The 19,521-nt window shown below is 38.9% G+C and overlaps 1 protein-coding gene across 5 annotated transcripts in view; it reads left to right on the forward strand.

The window, feature by feature from the left end:
• Positions 1-18,643, forward strand: part of LOC127004932 (arginine/serine-rich coiled-coil protein 2-like) — a 46,625-nt gene extending 27,982 nt beyond the window's left edge. For 3 of the 5 annotated variants that reach the window (XM_050873207.1, XM_050873227.1, XM_050873245.1), the window contains 8 exons: positions 5,762-5,854; positions 8,441-8,541; positions 9,062-9,212; positions 9,717-9,805; positions 9,988-10,193; positions 12,739-13,018; positions 16,288-16,353; positions 17,020-18,643. In XM_050873207.1, the coding sequence (XP_050729164.1) occupies positions 5,762-5,854; positions 8,441-8,541; positions 9,062-9,212; positions 9,717-9,805; positions 9,988-10,193; positions 12,739-13,018; positions 16,288-16,353; positions 17,020-17,216 (1,183 nt within the window). In that variant the 3' untranslated portion in view covers positions 17,217-18,643. The remainder of the gene's footprint in view (positions 1-5,761; positions 5,855-8,440; positions 8,542-9,061; positions 9,213-9,716; positions 9,806-9,987; positions 10,194-12,738; positions 13,019-16,287; positions 16,354-17,019) is intronic. The other 2 variants (XM_050873218.1, XM_050873236.1) reach the window with 2 other exon arrangements.
• The last annotated feature ends 878 nt before the right edge of the window (positions 18,644-19,521 follow it).

Here is a 19,521-nt window from a genome sequence, read left to right on the forward strand (position 1 = left end):
GTAAGACTGTTCGATGAGGGAAGGAAGTGGGTACTGAATTCGATACTGTTTGCTGATGACACGGTGCTCATTGCAGAAAATGAAAATGACCAACAAAATTTTATCAGTGTTTTTGATAGTGTCTGTAATAGGAGAAAGCTGAAAGTAAATGTCAACAAAAGTAAAGTGATGGTTTGTGAGCGAAGTAGAAGTGAGGTTGTAGATTTTGTATGCCCATATAGAGTGGGAATTGAATGTGAAAAAGAATGCAAAATAATTTTGAATGGTGAAGAAATGGAGGAGGGCAATGAGTTTAAGTACCTTGGATCAGTTATGTGTAAGCATGGTGGTATGGAGGGAGAGATAAGAGAAAGGGCATTGCAAGGAAGAAGGGTGGTAGGGTCTTTGGGACGAATCGTGAATGGCAGAAGTGTGAGCATGGAAGTAAAGAGGGATTTGAGAAATACAATAATAGTACCAACCCTCACATATGCAAGTGAAATGTGGGCCTGGAATGAAAGTCAGAGGTCTAGAGTGCAGGCAGTGGAAATGAGTTATTTGAGGAGTGCTTGTGGTGTGAGTAGAATGGATGGAATAAATAATGAAAGTGTGTACGAGCATTTTGGAATGTGTCACAGGGGTGAAGGGAAGAAGTGTGGAGTGTTGGAAGAAGTGAAGTGACAGACCTTAAAGTGGTTTGGCCACATGGAGCGAATGGAGGAGAGTAAGATGACCAGAAGGGTGTATGTGAGTGAGATAGAGTGAGGGATTGCTAGAGGACGTCCTCCAGTGAAATGGAGGGATAGGGTGCAAGAGTATGTTGGGGAGAAGGGGGAAAGATCTTTGAGAAACTTTGAGCAGGCAAGGAGGGAGTGTCTGGATAGAGAAAGTTGGAAGCTCTTCTGCCATGGCCATCCCCTGGGGGGAGCTCCTAGGAGCAGGCATCGATGAAATGATGATAATGATGACGGAGCACGTCAATTGCGCGCATTTCACTCCCTGGTGCAGACTGACTGTTACAAAGCCATGGGGCGTACCATACTATGAGTATGGACAGAAGCACCTATGCAGTGCTCTGTCGTTGCCTTTATGGCAGGCCATGATCGAAAGTTAGGTTTTCAGGTCTGTAGACTTAACTTACACCATATCTGGGTTTTTCCCATATCCGGGTGCCCCCGTGGCTCTATTAACCCGGATACCAGAGGGTTTACTGTATTATTTATTTATTTATTTCTAGCAAGGGAGGCAGCTCAAGGGCAATAAACAAAAACAAAAAACAACAATAAAGGCCTGCTAGACACTGCTCCAACAAAAGAAAATAGAATGAGAGACCAATTGAAGTCTATTTTGTGTGGACAGGTGTCTTGATACTCTTGAAAGAGTTCAAGTTGTAGGCATGAGGAGATACAGAGAGGAAGACTGTTCCAGAGTTTACCAGTGAAGGGATAAAAGAATGAAGTTGCTAGTTAACTTTTGCATAAGGGATTTGGATAGTACAGGGATGAGCAAGAGTAGAAGTCATGTGCTGCAGGGCTGCAGGAAAGGGAGTGACATGCAGTTAGCAAGTTCAAAAGAGCAGTCAGCATGAAAATATTGATAGAAGACAGAAAGAAGCAACATTGTGACGGAATTTATGAGGTAGAAAACTGCTAGTAAGAGGAGGCGAGTTGATGAGATGAAGATCCTTAGACTCCACTCTGCCTAGTAGGGCTGTGTGAGTGGAGCTCCCCCTCAAATGAGATGCATACTCCATACAAGGGTGGACAAGGCCCCTATATATGGACAGCATCTGGGAGGGGGAAAAGAACTGGTGGAGACGATACAGAACACCCAACCTTGAGGATGCTGATTTAGCAAGAGAAGAGATATGAGGTTTCCATTTTAGATTTTGAGTTAAGGATAGACCAAGAATGTTTATTGTACAAGAAGGGGACAGCTGTGTGTTGTCAAAGATTAGGGGATACATAGGTGTTTGGAAAATTGTGTCGAATTGATAAGTGGAGTAATTGAGTTTTTGAGGCATTGAAGGACACCAAGTTCCTTTTGCCCCAGTTGTAAATAATAGGAAGATCTGAGGTCAAGCATTCTGCAGCCTAAAGCCTGGAATCACGTAATTTCTGTCAGGAGGGTCTTCTGTTAAATGATGCCGAGTAATAGAGTAGTCATCAGCATAGGAGTGGATAGGACAGATTGTTATGGAAAGATCATTAATGAACAGCAGAAAAAGAGTGGGAAATAGGACAGCCCTGCAGGACACCACTGTTGATAGGTTTAAGGGAAGAACAGTGACCGTCTACCACATCAAAGATAGGTCAGCCAGAAAGGAAACTGGAGATGAAAGTACAGAGAGAGGGATAGAAACCGTAGGAGGGAAGTTTAGAAAGCAGACTTGTGCCAGGCTCTGTCAAAAGCTTTGGATATGTCAATGGCAACAGCAAAAGTTTCACCATAACTGCTAAGAGAGGATAACCAAGAGTCATTTAGGAAGGCAAGAAGATCACCAGTAGAATGCCCCTTGCGGAACCCATATCGGCAATCAGATAGGTCAGAATAATGAGAGGGACCCTTAACCCCTTCTTTACCACTGCCTCCCGCGCGCGAGTGGAAAGTTTAACTCCGCCGCACCACTGTTCCCCACAACCTGAGGGATTGTGCAGGGGTATTTTCACTTTGTTATTACGTTGAGTATATATGTTCTATATGTATATTCTTTACATGTATAGATAGATATTGACCACAAGGTCCGTATGTGATGTGTTGAAGTAACATACATGTAATAATTATTACGTAACATGGTTTTACTAATCTCTGAATACACACATAAATACATTTGATAAAAGAAAATCAAAACATTTCTACAAAAGAAGAATGATTATAATATTTACCTTTTCAGTGGCGACCCAGGTAAGCTACAGACCTCCTCCTCCTCCTCACGTGTCGTCACTATAGCTCGCTTCGCTATCATTCTCCGGCATGTACTCCTCGTTACTATCATTCAACACTTCGTCGAAGTGACCCTCGTCATCGTCAGACACTTCTAGATCACTGTCACCCTGTGACTCTGGCTCAAAGTTACGGGAAAAGAATGCCATAATTCATGTGAACTCACTTCAACCCAGTCGCGGCGCACACAATGAAAATCTAACGAGTCGTAGGAGTTAGGCAGAAGCCACACACTGCCGTGTTATTTTTACTTTGAAATCACAGCTTACACACACACACACACACACACACACACACACACACACACACACACACACACACACACACACACAGAAGGGGAATGAGAATGGTGCAGGGAGGGAGGGGCAGAAAAGAGAGTCAGATCAGGGCTTTGGTCTGGACGCGGTGCTGTTACTCTGTCGATTCAGCCACCGCCTCCCCAAATGAATATATATATATATATATATATATATATATATATATATATATATATATATATATATATATATATATATATATATATATATATATATATATATATATATATATATATATATATATATATATATATATATATATATATATATATATATATATATATATATATATATATATATATATATATATATATATATATATATATATATATATATATATATATATATATATATATATATATATATATATATATATATATATATATATATATATATATACATACACACACACACACACACACACACACAGTCATACCTCGGTTTACAAGTTTAATTCTTTCCAGAATTTTGCTTGCAAGCCATAAAACTAAACCAAATTGAATTTCCCAATTTAAATTAATGTGAATCCCATTAATGTGTCTCATGAAAAATTATGAACATAAAATAATTTTACATGTTATTTTATACTGAAAAGTAATTTTACTAATAAATAGCAATGAAAACCAATATAAAAGACATCAATGCAGGAAACAAAACTAAAGACAAATTAATCTGCACTTTACCTTTCACCTTGAAATCCCCTTCCGCATCACCACAAAGCAAGAGGGTAAGCCGTTGATGGTATCATCGGACTCACACTGAATCAAAAGCGTATTTTACAGAACTGTCAGCCAAATTATTAGGCAACCACCTTCATCTGTTGTCTTCAAAACAACCTGTTTTCTTTTCCCATTTTCTTCCTTTTTCCTCCATAATGGCTCTGCACAATGTTTCTTCAGACCATAATTACCATAATTAAGGCGTTTGTTAGAATTAAAACTGATTTTTTTAAAGTGAACTGTGCTAAATGGTGGTCTGTGAACTTATTTCATTGTCTGATTTACCTTTACATTAAGGTAACTGCTTTTCGATGTCATGTCATTTACGAATACAGTATTTCTCGCCATTTAAGATGCACATTAAAAAAAAAAAAATGAAAAATGAAAAATCACCCTGTGTCTTATACCCCAATGGTTAGGTTTTAGTAGGCCTAAAAGTTATTGTTACTGGTATGAAACTAACACCCAAAACACTTCCGTTTGACACAATAGTTCTCAGGTATCCCCAGAATGAGGTATATGTTTATAATTTATTAGATAATGATTACAAATGAAAATAATGCTAAAATATAAAATTAACAAAGTCTGTTAGATTGTTGTCTTGATGCTGTAGATGCAAAACGACCATTGTTGGTGTAGATACAAGATGGCCATTGTTATTTTTGGCACTTATGCCTTAGACAAAACATGGCATCATTGTAAACAGTAAACAGTAATGCCCAGCTCAGTAATATTTACAGTATTCTGTGAATTATTATTATTATTGTCATTATTATTACTGCAATCTGTCCCTTCACGCCCTGCCGCCACGTGCTTTGTGGCGGTGGTTTGTTTGCATTCAGTGCTTCTGGCACCTGACAGCCATGCCTCACTTGCTGAAGCCATAGCCATAATTTATATTAACCCTTTCCTTGCGTGTGGGACAGGACGCGACTATCCCCTCAGGCGCAGTCAGGCAGCCCAATGGGGGGTCTCTTTTAACCTCTGTATCTCAAAAATTATTCATCACAGCTAAAAACCAAAAACACCATTGGAAAGAGGAGGTCCAGATCTATAGGAGTCGGTTACGCATGCCTCTCTTGCAAACATACATGCATGTTCAGGGAGTGTTAAATGTTAACACTTACGTCTGTGCGTGCGGGATGATCAGCCATATTGAGGGAACTGCGGACATCTCTCCTTCAGATTCTGGCAAGGGAATATTGCCAACTGCAATATTTACAACTATTTGGTCAAAGACACAGTCAGGTGATAGGTGAAGCTATGCAAAAATGCTGCTTTATTGGGCAAGAACATCCACCAGTTACTCGTCCGTAGATTTGCCGCTCTGGGCTGATATGATTTTCCACCAAATTTTGTGAAGAACCCACTCAATTGGCAATCCTGTGTTGTGAGAATTAGTGTTGGAACACTTTCATACGCGGGAGACTTGAGTGCGAGTGGAGCTCACAGTGAGCGTTTAGCACCACCAGCAAATACGCCTAACGCTCGCTGCGAGGGTTTAGCAATGAAAGGGTTAAGAAAGTGGCATTATAGTCTGGCTCAGCCAAATGTGTGGTTGTGGGCATGTAAAATACACAGAATAATTACAATAGAACATTTGTTTGTTGAAAGTTTTCTTTTCATATAGCAATGCACCATTTAGGAAACAATAAACATTGTTCTGAATGGAGTTTATATTTCATATAGTGAAATCTTTTATTAATTAGTCCTGAGAAATCCTTCTTGGGACAATAATTGAATAGGATGGACACAAGACAGATGAATCTGTATTTAGTAGTTACTAACACCCTTTTGAAATAGTCTTCAGGAACGCTTGCTGGGCCTTGCCAGTGGGGCCTCACAGCGGACACTGCCTGGGGAGGATCGAGGAGGCGCCAGGGATAGAAGGGAAAAGTAAGTACAGTCACCTCTTGATTAACACGAGGGTTATGTTCCTGGAGATGTCGTGTTATTTAAAATCGCGTTATTTAAACATAATTTCCCCACAAGAAACAATAGTAATAGGGGGGTTACATTCCTGGACACTGGAAAAGTCTGCCTATTTTGGGGACTTTGTTACTCTTACCTCAAAAAAACACATTATTTATACATTAGTAGGTCATGGAAACAACAAAAAACATGCGTTCTCATTTTATTTACATTCATGATCCTGATCTTGATGTCACAGGTGGCTTGGGATTTCTTCTCAGCCAGCCACTTTCAACACTCGACACTGGCATTGGCCACTGTCCCTCCTCACCCCACGCTCCCGTCACCAGCCGCTCTCTTCGCCCACCACTCTCCGCCTCACTTGCCTCCTTCCTCTTCCTCTGACTGGTCGTCATCGTCGTCCTGACTAGTTGTCTGCTGAATCCTCATCCCGCTCTCCCTCCTCACCCCGCTCTCCTTCCTCACTTGTGTCTCCTACCTCACTCATGTCTCCTTCCTCTTCCTCCGACTCCTGGACCTGTACTGTCTTCTTTCGGAAGAATTGATCAAGTTTTGTCTGGGTTGTCAACTTTTTCTTTCCTGTGAGGAGGTGGAAGGATGCTTGGGTGCCATCGTAGAGGTGAAATTGCTGTGTATTCCAGAGAAACGTTCCACTCACAGTGCGGGCTAGCTTCAGACTGGGGAGAAACAGAGTGTCTCAGGATGGTTCCCGCCAGAAGTAGCGTGGGTGCGCATGATGTCATTGATTAAATGCTCGTTAAATCAAAAATATCGCATTAATTAATCATATGTCCTTAAATATAAACTCGTGTTGAATAAAATACGTGTTGTTTAAACTCGTGTTAACCCTTAGAGTACGGGTGGTGAGATATTTCTCTGGATGGTGTGCACAGGGAAAATTTAGACATTTAAAAGAGGTGGAAATGGTGTCTTTCTTCTTTGCAATAATTGTATATTCATCTAGTATATATGGTGGTGTAATAAAACTTCTCTCCTAATAATAATAAAAAAAGTTATGACAGCCGAAAATATTGCGCATTTTCTAGTGGCCGTGACCCATCACGTGGAAGCACCCCACTCGCTCTCACACACTCACACTCACTCTCTCTCTCTCTCTCTCTCTCTCTCTCTCTCTCTCTCTCTCTCTCTCTCTCTCTCTCTCTCTCTCTCTCTCTCTCTCTCTCTCTCTCTCTCTCTCTCTCTCTCTCTCTCTCAATGTCACTACCATAGCAGTCATCAGAGTCACTGTCACTTTGATTCACCCATGCTCTACTTCCCCCCAGAGCAGAGGAACTGCTTGACAAGTGACGAGACATACCAGATGTATTCCAAACAAAAGTGGAAAATGATCTGTGGCCTTCGGTAGGCCGCGCACTGGAGACGAATGAGAATGTGTACGGATGCCAGATGCCTCCACCATTCTTCTGAGTCAAGAACTGGCGGTATATTTGAAATGTAGGGAGTGTAGAGTGTGATGATTATATATATGATCCCCATACGGGTGGGGGCATGTGGTAGTGCACTTATGTATACGATGGCCGTAATCTAAGGGTTAATCAAGAGGTAACTGTATAACCATCACAAGTACCATTTCAGATATTGATTAAAGATTTAGCCTATTATTTGTACCACAGTTCAACATCTTGATGATTTTCCGTAATAAATGATAATATACATATTTAGACAAATACTTGTGCTTAATAAATAACATGCAAGAATGATGTTAAATTTGAAACAGTGGAGAATAAATGTTTGGTGGATCAAGCAATATGTGCTGAGATATCTAAATAAGGTATTCAAGTTGAGAAAGAAGATGCTATTGATATGTGTGTAATCAGTGTAACTGATTGTTCAACATTTTGCCATTTTGCATGAAATTTTTTTGCTGGTAAACTTGTGCTCCACCAGTAATAGATTTCCATGGAATCTAGGAACCCTTGTGTTTACAAACATTTGGTTAAGGATTTGTTGCAAAAGTGTCTACTGTGTGTAAGTTTTAGTATGATTTCCTCATTCATCACAACAAACTATCAAATCTTCAATTAAGTTGAATACTTTGTATCACTATAAACTTGTTATCATACTTGCTTCTGAGCTACTTTTGTGGGATAGGCATTATAATGTTTCTAATTGCTTGTGTTCATTCAACCCCTTTTTCACAACTTAAGCTCATTTGGTAGTCTGACCTCACCTCATTAATACTCCTACTTTGTGCAGGTGCCTATCCTGTCACACTCACCTCAATCAATAAGCATGATCCATCTTCCAGCAACGGATCTAAGCTGCTCGACTTTTTGTAGTGTCCATTTTCATACTTGACATCCCCAAGCACTCCTCACAGTTATCTCTGGTCTTTCTATTGTGTTGTGCTTAATTTTCACATTATCATTGTCCTGTTAAAACTGCCACTCCTTTTGTCCAAACTACCCCAGTTCTGACTGTATCACAACATTTTTGTCCAAACTACCCCAGTTCTGACTGTATTACAACATCCATGCCATACTTTATGATATGTTCATTCACTTAATGTTTAAATGCTTTCCTTTTAAGGTCAAGATCTAAGTCCAGAGAAAGAGAAGTTGGAAGATCAAGTCAGTCAAACAGAGACCACAGCAGCAGGAGTCACCAAGCTAGAGAACAGACTGCTCAAGGTGAGGGAGTTTATTACTGGAGCCATAATGAGCAATATCAGAAGCACTTATGTAGGTTTGTGATTGAAGGCTGAAGGAAGTTACTGCAGTCCATACATTTATATACGTTATGTTATTATCTACACATCTCTCCATCCTTATCCTTGCTCATCGCTCCTTACCCTTGTGTTTTTTTCTTTTTCCTTCACTTCAATAGCATATTATGCATTTTCTTTTCTATTTTCCACTTCAATTCTCTACCTCTTGTTCAGTAATTCCTTTTATTTCCTCCAGTTTTGTATTAATTTAATATCTAATGCTTACCTCAAAACCTAAGCATCATATGTATACTATTTTTTTTATTATACCTAGAAATGTGATTCATTTCAACTGAAATGCATTGTCAAAGGAAATGAATATTTATTTCATCATATGAGGGAAGTGATACTCATCACTATAATGAAATTCAGAGGTGATTGGCTCCTATTTGAAAGGCAGGAAACTATTATAGCTGATAGTTATAAACCTATTCCACTTTCAGGGCACTCAGGACGCGGCAGAGACTGCCGCAAGGGCCGAGAAGATGATCGCAAACGTAAGGATGATGATAGGCGAGGCCGACGCTCACGCTCACGTTCAAGGTCAAGGGACAGGCGCAGGTCACGCTCCAGATCCAGAGAACGCAGGTACAGGTTAGAGCCTGGAAGCCTTTTTATTTGCCTGCATCATTTTCTCCTAATTTATGTTATTTGTTAAAGGTGCATTCTCACATATTCTCGGCATTCTACCTTAAGTGGAACGTAGCATAGCACATGATCCTTCTTTATCAGCTATAGCATTGAGGGTCAGAGGACTGTGGGGAGGAAGGGGTGCAAAAGTTATTGTAAGCTTGGAATTAAATTATATGGTGTAGTGTTGAAGCTTGCAAGTGAAAATAATGTATGCATGGTAGTTGAAGAAAATCTTCATTAGGTTAGAAGTGATTTCAGGATTAACAAAGCAAACATGCAGGTTTTTAGAGTGAATTGCTAGGAACTGCTTTTAAGTTTTGTGGACCTGCTTGACATAACATCATGATGTTGAAATGAGAAAAGTTAATAATGGTGATAAAATGATTGTAGAAAATACTTGATAACTAAATATAAAGTAAGGAATCAGTAGAGCATGCAGGTGTGTGACATGTAAGCCATCCACAGGTCCAGGTCAAGGTCCAGGTCCAGGTCCAGAGAGAGGCGCCGCCGCAGCCGCAGTCGGGAGAGGAAGAGGCCCATGGACATAAGGAAAGGTACAGAGTCTATTGAAGGATGTGCAGTGTTGAAAGTGAATAACACAAAGGAAGTTGTGAAAGATTGTATGTATATAATGTGTAGACTAGTGTGAAAAACCATGCATGTCACAAAACATGACTTCAAAGTAATAATTAACTTTGATTTTAACTTTAATTTTGTATTGTTTGATGTTCAACAGAGGCACAACAAAAGCTTGCAGCTCTCAAAGCAGCCAATCCAGATTTGACAGCAGCTGAATTACTAAAGAGAAGTATGGAAGCCCAAGTAGTTGAAGTTCAGAAGCAAACAGGCATCACCTTACCTTCCTACTACAACCCTGCTGCAATGAACCCCATGAAGTTTGCTGAACAGGAAAGAAAAAAGAAACTATTATGGGGCAATAAGGTAGGAATTCAATTTTGTACTTAGCCTATTACAATGTGAAGGATATTACAAAAATCTTATATGAGATTTTTGGGCTGTTAAACATCACAAGTGCTCTCATGTTGTTGAGGGAGGAGGTAGTACTGACTCTCTCATACATTTATTTATTTATTTTGTTGTCCATGATTCTTTAATTTTTATCTGTGGTCCAGGGTTGGAGAATGTTTTTGAATTCCATTGTGTGCCATAAGAGAAAGCAAAAGCAACTAAAAGGAGCATAGGTCTCATCCTTAGGAGGTTGAGTTTGAGGAATAGGACTCTGACAGCTAATTTTACCCAGAGCTGTTGCTATACCATTATAATCTCCACATTACATGATGTAATGTTTAGCACACCTTGTTCTGAAACCTTGGACCCAGGTTTGATCCCAACCTGAGGCAGTCTCCTCCAAGCTCATCTACCGTGCAGGCTGGTCAGTTAATGGGTGCCTGGGGAATGTAAACTTATAGTCCATATATCACACCAGCCCTGTGTCCCATGGTAATGTCCCACCCCACCCCCACCCACCCACCCACACACACACACACACACACACACACACATGAGTAATGAGTTTTTAACCCCTTCAACACGAGGATGCATATAATGCTTCCTTGCGTGCCCTGTACCATATCCGAGGACACGCATACTGTGTCCTGGCTCGCTTTAGCCAGCATATGAGTTATTTCTTCACGGATATTGTATGATTGTTTTTAGGATGTAGGTCGTATATGATATGGTGTCTTATATGACTTTCAAAGGTATAATTGTGTTAGAAAGTAAGTGTGTTTTGCACGCATTTGTACTTTACAGTAACAATCAGTTCTAACAAAATAGAAAAAAATAATGAGAAAGAAATGATATATGCGTATGTGTGTGGAGTTCCTCTTCCCTCGAGTTGCCAAGTGGCTGGCTAGTGCATTGTCTCACCACCACCTCGGCTCTGGGACGCGGGCTTGCGGGGGAGCTGCAGCCTCCCCTCCCTGCCTCCTCCTCACATCCATCCAGCTGTTTCTGTTCTCTTTCTTTCTACCTTCCTACCTCCTCCCTGCAGTGTGTATTTAACTAGTTGTATTTACCTAGTTGTAATTTTACAGGGCATGGGCTTACGGTTGTGTGGTCCCGTCTCCGTATCTATAATTATCCAACTTTTCCTTGAAGCTCTGCACACTCTTTGCCGATACTATTTCTTCACTTAGTCTGTTCCAAACCTCTGTATTTCTTTGTCTCTTGAGCATCTTCCCTTCCTCAACCTTTTACTATGTCCTCTAGTATTCCTGCTGGAAGGTTCTTCTCTTAGTAGCAATTTCTTGTTATCTACTTCTTCTATTTTACTCAATAGCCTATATATTTGTATTAGGTCTCCTCTTTCTCTTCTTTGTTCTAGTGTTGGAAAGTCCATTTCCTTTAATCTTTCTTCATATGTCAGTCCCTCCAGTTCTGGAACCATTTTTGTTGCCATCCTCTGTATTCTTTCTAGTTTTTATGTGTTTCTTCATATGTGGAGACCACACTGTTTCCGCTTATTCTAGTTTAGGTCTGATCATAGTTGTAATTAATTTTTTCATCATTTCTTTGTCCATGTAGTGGAATGCTATACCTATATTTCTCACCATGTTATATGTATCACCGAAGATCCAATTTATATGACTTTCTGGTTGCATATAATCTTGCATTATTACTCCCAGGTCTCTCTCTTCATTTACTTTCTTTAATATTTCACCATCTCCCATTTTATATGTCCATTTTGGTCTTTCTACACTTTCCCATTTCCATAACATGACATTTCTTCACGTTGAATTTCATCTCCCATTTCTGACTCCATTTCCAAATCTTGTTTAGGTCTTCTTGCAGCTCCTCGCAGTCTTCACTGTTTCTTATGTCTTTGCAGTTTAGCATCATCTGTGAACAGGCTCATGTAGCTGTTTATTCCCTCTGGCATATCGTTAATATAGACTAGGAAGAGTACTGGTGCTAAAACCGACCCCTGCGGCACTCCACTTTCCACTGTTCTCCATTCCGATCTAGTGTCCTTAACCACAGTTCTCGTCTCTCTTCCTCTTAAGTAGCTTTCCATCCAGCACTTCATTTCCCCTCTCATTCCTCCTTTATTTTATAGTTTCCACAGCAGCAGTGTGTGTGTGTGTGTATATATATATATATATATATATATATATATATATATATATATATATATATATATATATATATATATATATATATATATATATATATATATATATATATATATATATATATATGTTACAGCTTGATTCCACTGACACTGACCAAAGTGCTTTTCTCCTCTCCTGTATCTTGATCCTCCCATCTATGTGTGTGCGTGTGTGTGTGTGTGAGAGAAAATCTCTCTCTCTCTCTCTCTCTCTCTCTCTCTCTCTCTCTCTCTCTCTCTCTCTCTCTCTCTCACACACACACAACAAATAAGGGATGTGTCTTTGATACTAGAATTATGTATCACTTTATATTTCTTGAGGCACAAATTAAAAAATAAACTTGATCTTTGCAGAATAAAACTCCTCCAACCCCAACTCCTGCCCCTCAAGCTAATCCTACAGAAAACCCACGTCCAATGAACACAGGTTTTGGAGGAATGAACTTTGGGCCAAGGTTTCCAACTATGCCAATATCCAGAGCTCCGCAGACACCAACAACACCAACAACACAGGCAGGAGCTAGCGGGAGCAGTGGCGGGCAGGCTGCCTTATGGGCCAACACAAGGTTTTCTAATGACAGAGATGGAAAGATGGCCGAGAAGTTCCGCAGGCTCATGGGCGTTAAAGATCAAGGTAAGTTGGATTATAGATTAAATATAAGTGACAAGTATGAAAGTAAAAATGAATATAGGGTTGTAATATCCACAGGCAGAGATGCAGAGGGGTAAGGTAGAAGAGGCAATCAAGTTGAAAATAATAAAGGCCCCAGGCTTTGATGGCATAACAGCTGAAATCCAGTTCAGTAATGGCTGCTGTCAATGTGTAATCAAACATGGAAGCAAAGTTGCATGGGGAAATAAACTTAATTAATAGCTAAGTAAGGTATATGTAAAGGTTATAGAAATAAGGGGGATGTTTATAGGGTTTTTGTTGTAAAAGCTGGGTAGGACATGTAGGAATAGTTTTAAGTTAGATAAATTCAAGATTCAAAAGACATAGACAAGAATTGGTTTAAACTTAGAGTCATGGATGAGTGGAACAGGCTTGACAGTCATGATGTGAGTGCCAATACCATAGATACATTCAAGAAGAGATTGGATAATTTCATGGATAGTGAGGTAAGGTGGGGTTAGGCTAACAATCTGCCTTGTATAGGCCAATTGGCCTCTTGCAGACTCTTTACACTCTTATGTTCTTTTGTTCTTTTGAAAGGAGGATTAAAATAAGCAATAGAAATATAGGAGATGAGCAGTGGCATTTAGAAAAGGGGTGGTTTGTATGGACTAGATCTTTGCTCTGAAAATTAAAAAAATTATCATATATATATATATATATATATATATATATATATATATATATATATATATATATATATATATATATATATATATATATATATATATATATATATATATATATATATATATATATATATATATATATATATATATATATATATATATATATATATATATATATATATATATATATATATATATATATATATATATATATATATATATATATATATATATATATATATATATATATATATATATATATATATATATATATATATATATATATATATATATATATATATATATATATATATATATATATATATATATATATATATATATATATATATATATATATATATATATATATATATATATATATATATATATATATATATATATATATATATATATATATATATATATATATATATACAAGTAACTCTCGATTTATGCAAGTTTGATTTACGCGTTTTTGAAATAACGCGTGGTCCAAATTCCAAATAAATGTTTAATTTACACTTTTTTATTTTATTTATATGCGATATTTTATGGAGTGGCCACCAGATGTCTCAAGGCGCGGCCACACTTGCCCTAGAACATTGCTCGAAACAATGTTCGACGCATGAAGGAAACATGTCTCTAACTTTGTCACGGACGTGTTCGAGGCACTAGCGTCCACATCATGTTGGCAGCTCTGCCTGTGACATGGTGGTAGCACTGGTGTGGACGAGGCTTCGAGCTGCTGACATGTATCATCCACACCATTCAAGCGACGGCAGTGCATGGTGTGGACAATGGAGTGGACCAAGGAGCAGACATTCGTGTTGATTGAACTGTATCAGTCACACCCAGTGTTATGGGATCCAACAGATCCAACATACAAGAACAAAGTGAAAAAACTAGACGCTTGGAGAAGCATCTCACAGGCCCTGGCAGTAGAACGAGCCGAGGTAGAAAAGAAGATGAAAACTTTGATTGGCCAGTTCCGGAGGGAGCAGAAAAAAATGAATACGAAGTCTGGAGCTGGAACGGGCGATGCATATGGTGCTGGGTAGTGACTGAGGCAAGTGTGGACCACTTCACTATTTCACCTCTTGTTTCCAGCATGTCCATGACTTTGCCCCAAACAGTGGCCGAAACACTGTCCCAGTACTGTCAGTGACATGTTGCTAGCGTGCGTGTAACATGTTTTCTTCATGCGTCGAGCAGTGTTTCGGGCAATGTTCTAGGCAAGTGTGGCCGCGCCTTCACGCAACTGGACTCACACGGCGCTGCAGCCACACAGCAGAGCTCAGTTCTTCCCGCGTGCCACTTGAACAACAATACAGTACCCACGCTGCCACACTAATCAACAATAGGGGTGGGGAGGTACCGGTACCAGACTGCTCAGTACTGGTACCAATACTAGCCAGTCGTTCATGGTGTCCCTCATTTCTTTCTCACACGAGTGAGGCTGAGACTGAGTGCCTGAGTGGATATCTCGGTGATATGGATATTTCTCTCTCTCTCGCCCCCCCCGCCCCCCCTGAATGAAGTGAATATTTATTTACATTGTTTTTGATTTACGCGACCTCTTCAAGGACACAATACTCGCGTAAATCGAGAGTTACCTGTATATATATACATGGACCTGTGATTGCTTAGAATAAGGTTGTCAAGGTGATTTTGTAGAATGTTCTGAGAATAATATATGGAATTGATTGGGAAATATTTTAAGGGATCAAGTCTTAAGAATATGAGTTCCTCTGTGCAGGCGAGTGGGAAGTTGAGTTAGAGTATGGGTTTGTCTTTGGGTGGGGAACAGAGCTGTATGACGTAACCATGTCTGTTTAGATATAGATTGTTTTATAAGTAATGGCCAGAGTAGGAGATTTAGGTACAAGGCTGAAAATGAGAGACATCATTCCTTGGTGGTAGGTCGTTGCAGATGATACTGTGTTGTTGACAGGAACTTAATGGTTGTTAGAGAGGTTTAGATAAATATGGCAGATTGTGGGAGAAAAAAAACTGAAAGTTAATGTGGGCAAGAGTGAGGTAAAGGTGTCTGAAAGAGCAAGAGGAAATCATTGATTTTGCAATACCAAGTGGAATTCAGGCATAAGTTATGACAGATTATGACACATGTAGCACAGCAAGCATGAATACATTTAATGGAAATAAGCTGTATAAGAGTAGAGTGTGGAGGAAGTAATAGAGATGTGTATGAGAGTTAGTATGGGTGTAGCAAAGGGAAGAAAATTGTGGAGTGGTTAAATTGATTAACCCGGTAGCAGCGACGGGCCAAATTTGTGGTTTTACCGTGTAGTAGTGACGGGCCAAATTTGTGGTTTTACTGTGTAGTAGTGACGGGCCAAATTTGTGGTTTTACCGTGTAGTAGTGATGGGCCTAATTTGTGGTTTTACCGTGTAGCAGTGACGGGCCAAATTTGTGGTTCTACCGTGTAGCAGTGACGGGCCAAATTTGTGGCATGATATAACCCCCCCCCCTCCCCCCCCCAAAAAAAAAAAGATGATACATAATCTGATCACAAATGCTTTGATATATATTATGAAATGGTTTGTGTGAGGGGTGATTTTTTTCTCATTTTTCTCGCTTAGAGGGACCAATAAGAAACATGATCCCCGCTGCTACCGGGTTAATCATGGTACAGGACTCGGAGATAGGTAAGACTTATAATGTCGGTGAATGAGGAGTTTGTTAGGAGTGTATAAGAGCAAGATTAACCCTTTCAATCCGAGACGAGACGTCGGCGCCACAGTATGGAAATGGTCAAGAGGAAATAGAAAAGGATTAATCCTCTTCTAAACCTCTCATTCCTCCTCTAAATTCCTCTTAATCCTCTCCCATTTCCTCTTAAGAAGTTTAGAAGAGGATTAAGAGGAAATGGAAGAGGATTAAGAGGTTTAGAAGAGGACTAACCCTTTCCATATGGTGACGCCGACGTCGGCGTCGTCGGAGTGAAGGGGTTAAGGGAATTGGTATGAAGGGAAAACCAGTAAAATTTATCCACAGAATAAATGAGTATAAGAAAATTGTCAGATAAGAGATCAAATGTGTGAAGTAGTGATGGAACAGGAAAAATTGGGCACTGCCATTAACACACCCTTAGGGGGAAGTTCTTGTTTGTGGACGGCTCATCAAAATTATATAGATAAAAACTGATGTAGTGTGCATTTGCAGTGATAATTGTCTGCCGTCAGAGGGAGATCTCTATTCTTTTTTCTTATTTATCTTATATCTGGCACTCTCCACTTGTAAGAAAGGGCTTGTATTTTTGGAAGTAATGAAATCATATCAAGATAATGATAAAGTATTGCATTTTCTTTCAGGTGAAGCTGCGCCAAGTAGTAGTACTAAGGAAGGAACTGGAGGGAATGGTAGCAAAGATAAAGGTATTGATATTCTTCAAAAACAAGAAACTATGTTTTCCTCAATGGAAAGGCAGTATGAGATGGCAAGAATTGCCACACACACTCACAAGGGATTTGGTTTAGGCTTCACTAGTCAGTCTTTTATACCAAAGTAGTAGTTGTTATCTACAGCCTCTCTTTTAACTTTTTTTTTTTTCTTGTACATAGCATACACTGTGCACTGTTGTAGAAAATACCTCGTGAACGATAACTTTGATGTAGATATTCAGTCTAGACAAGGTTAACCTGATCATAGTGCTGATGATCAGAAATTAAAAACTAGAACACTAATTTACATTTCCTGTTGCCCCTTTTGTCAAAAAGATATACAGGATCTCTATTAAGTCATAACAGCAAAGACTTAAGGTGTGGCAATGCCTCAAATTCATTTTGTAGCTGCTACTCTGCTAGAAATTGTATTTATTTATTTTTTATATTTTAATAGCACCCAGTTAGATATTATGTGGCAGCAATTATCAATATTTTATTACCAGATGAGGTGAGAGGAATATCTCTTTCTGCTGTCATGAACTGAATCTCGTCTCTTGCTGTTTAATTTTAAATACTGACTCAAGATATTGCATTGAGATACAGTCATAGCAGCATCATATTCCTAAGCAAGCATGGTTTATTATGAATCACTATGAATTCTGGTAAGTTGTAATATTGTTGTTTGTTTTTCATTATTGGGTGATTTCAGATAGTACAAAATTTGAAAAAAGCACACACACACACACATGCATGTCCACAAACATACTTGAGTGTATTTTCATTACACTATATGGCTTTAATCAACATACCATGTGCTAGATTCTTTTTGATCAAGATTATCAGGTACCTAGGTAGCAAAAAAATTCATAGAAAATAAATGTGTTCCAAGATCTTCATTCAAATGCATGAGTAAACAAAACTCATTTAATTCCATATAATAACAGTTTGATAAAACATAAGCCTAAGGATAGTGTACCTGGATAGTAAAGATTGAATTAAAAAAATGTACCTCAGAAGTCACATTTTTTCTGTCCCCTAATTGGCCCAGCACTGGCATTACTGTGTTCTTAACACAAATTTTGATCATGATAGCTGAGTAGCATTGATGATGATCTGTACTTGCATATATCAGTCTCGTCAATCATACATCAGGATACATGAACTGTTGCATCTATTTTCTGTTTATCAAAGATTTCCTATTTGGCACCTCTGTTCACATTGAATTATGCAGATATACTTCCCTGTCCTGCAGTTTTCATTTAAATGAATGGTATGGAGTAGGAATGCAAATTGACAAAATGCTTGCTTAAACAGTGATTATATCCATTGAGAAACATCAAACTGGGTCAGCTGTATGAAAAGTTATAATACACTACAAGCTTTGCACTATTTTTCTTGCATTTTCCTCTTAGTCTCTGATTTTTTAAGCCATATGGAACTTTGCTGTACTGAAATTTATGGCCGGCAGTTGTCTGAATAGTATATGGTAAAATGTCCCCAAATTTGTACCATTAATTTAAGATTATACCGTAATAAAATGTCAAAAGTAGAACCATGTTTTGACCTCATTTATAAAATAAATCATTAGCCCATCAGCGTCGGTACATCTGTCAGCGGCGCCAAACATGAGTAGTGTCTGGTTCGGTACGGCTACTAGTGTTTGTGACCCATAACCCCAAGTTGGAGTAAATTGTAGACCATGGTAACATGTGGCAATTCACTATATATGACTCAGGAAAAAAAAAAATGGTCAATTTCTCTCTTAATAACAATGACATTTGAGTAAAAATATAAAATACTAATAGCTGCTTGGATGTTAAAGGGGCAGGCTAGTGTATACATCCCATACTATATTGCTAGTCTCATATTTGGTCCATATTTCCCATTTTTAACCACGCTTAGCTTCAATTCATCCAAAGTGGACGGTTAAGAAAATGGAATGGCATAGTACCCTGGCACTCATGTATGACTCATCAAAACAAAGTCAATAGATTAAAATTCATGAACTCGGTCTGAATACACTTTCATTTGTATGATGACACATTCTGGTTCTCATCTTTCCACTGATCAGGCTTGTAGGCAAGAGGGAGGGAGTGTACTTCATCTTTGTTTCACAACTCAACCTTCCTAGAAGTGATTACAGGTAGTCGTCGAGTTACGATGGGGATTTAGTTCTGACAGGCAGGTAGTAAGACTAATTGCTCGTAAGTCAAAATTTACATTAGAAATAAAAGAAAATATAATTCAATGGTCTCATCTTCATCTTTGAATGTTTTGTTCATCTAGGATTGCTGGTTCTGGTAAATGGTCACCTATAAGAACAACTCTGCAGAAATATTGTGAGGGAGCTGTTTGGCTCCCCCTCCCCCACCTTTAGGGGGTTGTGCAGGCTAACTGTTGAACCAAACAGCTGAAACTTGTAAATAATGG

This window comes from Eriocheir sinensis, chromosome 3, assembly GCF_024679095.1.
Source record: "Eriocheir sinensis breed Jianghai 21 chromosome 3, ASM2467909v1, whole genome shotgun sequence".
In the NCBI taxonomy this organism is placed as follows: domain Eukaryota; kingdom Metazoa; phylum Arthropoda; class Malacostraca; order Decapoda; family Varunidae; genus Eriocheir; species Eriocheir sinensis.